This window comes from Eublepharis macularius, chromosome 12 (assembly GCF_028583425.1).
Source record: "Eublepharis macularius isolate TG4126 chromosome 12, MPM_Emac_v1.0, whole genome shotgun sequence".
NCBI lineage: Eukaryota > Metazoa > Chordata > Lepidosauria > Squamata > Eublepharidae > Eublepharis > Eublepharis macularius.
Genome location: NC_072801.1, coordinates 60,969,091 through 60,972,292, shown reverse-complemented (window position 1 = coordinate 60,972,292; position 3,202 = coordinate 60,969,091). Strand labels below are relative to the sequence as shown.

The 3,202-nt window shown below is 44.8% G+C and overlaps 1 protein-coding gene across 1 annotated transcript; it reads left to right on the top strand.

Annotated features, from left to right (window-relative positions):
• The first annotated feature begins 1,171 nt into the window (after positions 1 to 1,171).
• On the top strand, positions 1,172 to 2,311 carry LOC129338638 (galactoside alpha-(1,2)-fucosyltransferase 2-like). The gene has a single exon (XM_054993022.1). It carries the CDS (start codon positions 1,172 to 1,174, stop codon positions 2,195 to 2,197), a length of 1,026 nt encoding a protein of 341 aa, XP_054848997.1. The 3' UTR covers positions 2,198 to 2,311.
• The last annotated feature ends 891 nt before the right edge of the window (positions 2,312 to 3,202 follow it).

The following is a 3,202-nucleotide window of genomic DNA, read 5'->3' as shown; positions in this document are numbered from 1 at the left end:
AAGGCGGGCTAAAAATCAAATAAATAAATAAAGTTATTAAAATGACACCTGGACAAAAGCCCATCCCCTTCACTTTAGCCAACAAATCAACATTTGATTGGCTATCATGCAGCAATGGACTCACAAGCTCTTTGGGATGTCAGAAAACCCTGCTGCCATTACAAATGTCCGCTAAGCAATGCCACCCCCCACTCCCCAGGGATGCCACCAATGATCCTCAGCGTATCTCCTGCTAAACTGAGTCATATGATCTGTACCTGTACAGACTCCACCCAGTTGCTGTACCTGCCTATGTTGCTCCACAAGCTAGCATGGAGGTGACTGCCCTGTACATTCAAGCTATTGTTCCCCCTGGGATGGAGAGCTGAACAACTGCCCCTCCCTATTTACCCCGCTTCAGATAGCAAGACCAACTAGATATGGCAACTTTCTAGAGATCAAACTTAGACATTCGAAATACAAGAACTTTTATTAAATAAATAAATAAAAAGAATATTAGGATAAGTAAGTATATGTAAGAGGATTACGTGTTTTCACTTTTTCTTTGTATCCTTGCTCAGCATGATATTATTGATTAAACACTCATGTTTTGAATGCTTGAACCCTGATCTGTGCAGCCACACCATGCCTTTTCAGTCTTGCAATCTAAAGAGCAGTAAAGGAGAGGGGCAGTGCATAAGTTCCCCATACCTTGTGCATGATAGCTCAAAAATTTGAAACTGTCTCTGCCCCCGCACCAGGAGTAAGAGAAAGAGGCAGCATTGCTGAGGAGATGCTAGGGACAACTGTGGGGGTTTCTGACCTCCTTGGAACAAGAAAGAACAGAGCTTGCACATCCTTTACTTCATACCTGCCATGGTGTTAGCATGCTCCCTGTGGCAAAAAGGGTGGGCACAAAAGCACTAGATAAGATCAATTTAAATTTTGTACTTACTTTCTAGATTTGGCCTAAGAAGGTTAATGAAGCTATACTGCAAGGATGTAGCAAAATTGTCACCTCCCAGAGAGCCTCAAATCAAGAATGGGGATGAGGAGGAGGAAGAAGAGCACAAGGAGGGGGAAAGTTGCAGGTTCACTGCTGAGGACCGTCAATAGCTGAGTTCTTTGTGTTGATTCTACCAGCTCTGTTGCTCCATTTTGCTCTTTCTGTAGGCGCCCACATTTTGGAACTATGTATCTTCCAGAAAGACGCCTCTTCAGTCGACCAACCCTTGTGATCTGTCTGGTTTTCTTTAGCCTTCTGTCTGTCTCCACATTTTTGCACCTGCAGAAAAACAATTATTACCCATGGTGGAGGATCAGTATAAAAAACACATCTACCCTCCCAGACCATGAACACTTGGATAGAGGGATGTGGACAGTGAACTCTATTGGGCGTTTGGGAAACCAGATGGGAGAATATGCCACCCTCTATGCCTTAGCCAAGGTCAGTGGGCATCAAGCCTACATCCTTCCAGCCATGCACCAGTATCTGGCAACAATATTTAAGATCAGTTTGCCTGTGATCCCTTCTAGACTAGTTGACCAAATCCCCTGGAAAATCTACCAACTCCATAACTGGATGTCAGAGGAATATCGTCACATCCAGGGCAAGTATGTGTGGCTAACAGGTTACCCTTATTCTTACACTTTTTATCACCACATCCACCAGGAGATACTTCAGGAGTTCACTTTCCATGACTACGTCAAGGAGGACACCAACCAATATCTTCTGCAGCTGCGGGGGCAGCGCAAGGAGGTCACATACATTGGAGTGCATGTCCGGAGAGGGGATTATGTGTATCTAATGCCCTATTTTTTAAAAGGTGTAGTGGCTGACAAAGGTTATCTGGAGAAAGCCATGAATTACTTCAGAGAGAAATACCATGATGCCATCTTTGTGGTGGTCAGCAATGGGATGGATTGGTGCAAGCAGAACATTGATGCATCCAGGGGTGATGTTTATTTTGCTGGTGATGGGCGGGAATCATCTCCAGGGAGGGACTTTGCTCTCATTGCTCATTGCAACCACACAATAATGACCATTGGATCATATGGCATGTGGGCCAGCTACCTGGCTGGTGGGGAGACTATTTACTTGGCCAACTATACCCTCCCAGGCTCGTTTCACCTCAAGGTATTCAAGCCATCTGCAGTCTTCTTGCCTGAATGGATTGGGATCCCAGCTGACCTTTCTCCTCTACTACCCAAGTCATAACTTAGGTGCAGCTTCATACTTTACTAGCTAATAGTGGAAACATCTGTAAGTCTAGGAATTGACCCCACCAGGCATGTATGTCAGACAAGAGTGTTTTCTACATGGTCACTTTACCGTGTTTCAGAACCTATTCTGCTTCCCATGTTCTCCAGTGTTCTGCACATGCAAGGGAGTTATAGGTAGTAGAAACAATTTTTGTCTGTCTTTTCCCTATTTATTCCCCATTCACCTCTGGCCCGTACTATGTCCATGCAGAATCAAAAAGGATTTGATTCTGCTTCTCATGACCCCTTCCTTATCCTCAGGAGCTGATTGGTCTGTCTGCCGGTAACCACTCCCCCTGCCTTCAGCTCTCTGAACACCTTTTCCATTCCTTTCATCAGTAAAATGAGGTAAAGGTCATAAGGCTGCTTCTCCACTTTTCTTCTATGCGCACACACACACTTTTTTTTTTCAAAGTTAGGAACAAGTCCTAATGTTACTGCTTATTCCCTGCTGGCTTTAAAAGCCAGGAAAGGGTTAAATGGCTGCTTCAACCCCCCTCCTTTCTGGTATGTTTCAGGCTTCTTCTAATGCCAAAGAGGAAAAAAAACAAGAGTTTTGCACAGCCATTTGCAAAACAAAGCAGCAGGGCAGCTGCTGGGAGGGAATGAAGCAGCAGCATTTTAACCCTTTCCTGGCTTGGCTTTAAAAAAAATAGATGGGAGTGGAACAAGCACATGTTTTCCCCCAGAACTCTGCCACCAATTGCCTCTCCAGTGGGCACAGAACAGCCAAATCAGCGAATACAGGGTGGGGTGGGCTCCAAAATTGAAACGTTATGATGCATGTGAACTTTTTTTAAAAAAAAAAAATTATGTCAGCTCCAGGCCCCACAAAATTCGGCTCCAGACACATCTTAACTCATCAGCAGACACCAAATCAACTCAAAGTTGTGCAGTGCAGAATGATGGCACCCCAAGCCATTTCAGCACCAATCAGCATGAATGCCCAGCATCGCCTGCT

Excerpts from the sequence above, each read along its gene's own strand:
- LOC129338638 (XM_054993022.1), top strand. The coding sequence starts at position 1,172 with ATGTATCTTCCAGAAAGACGCCTCTTCAGTCGACCAACCCTTGTGATC.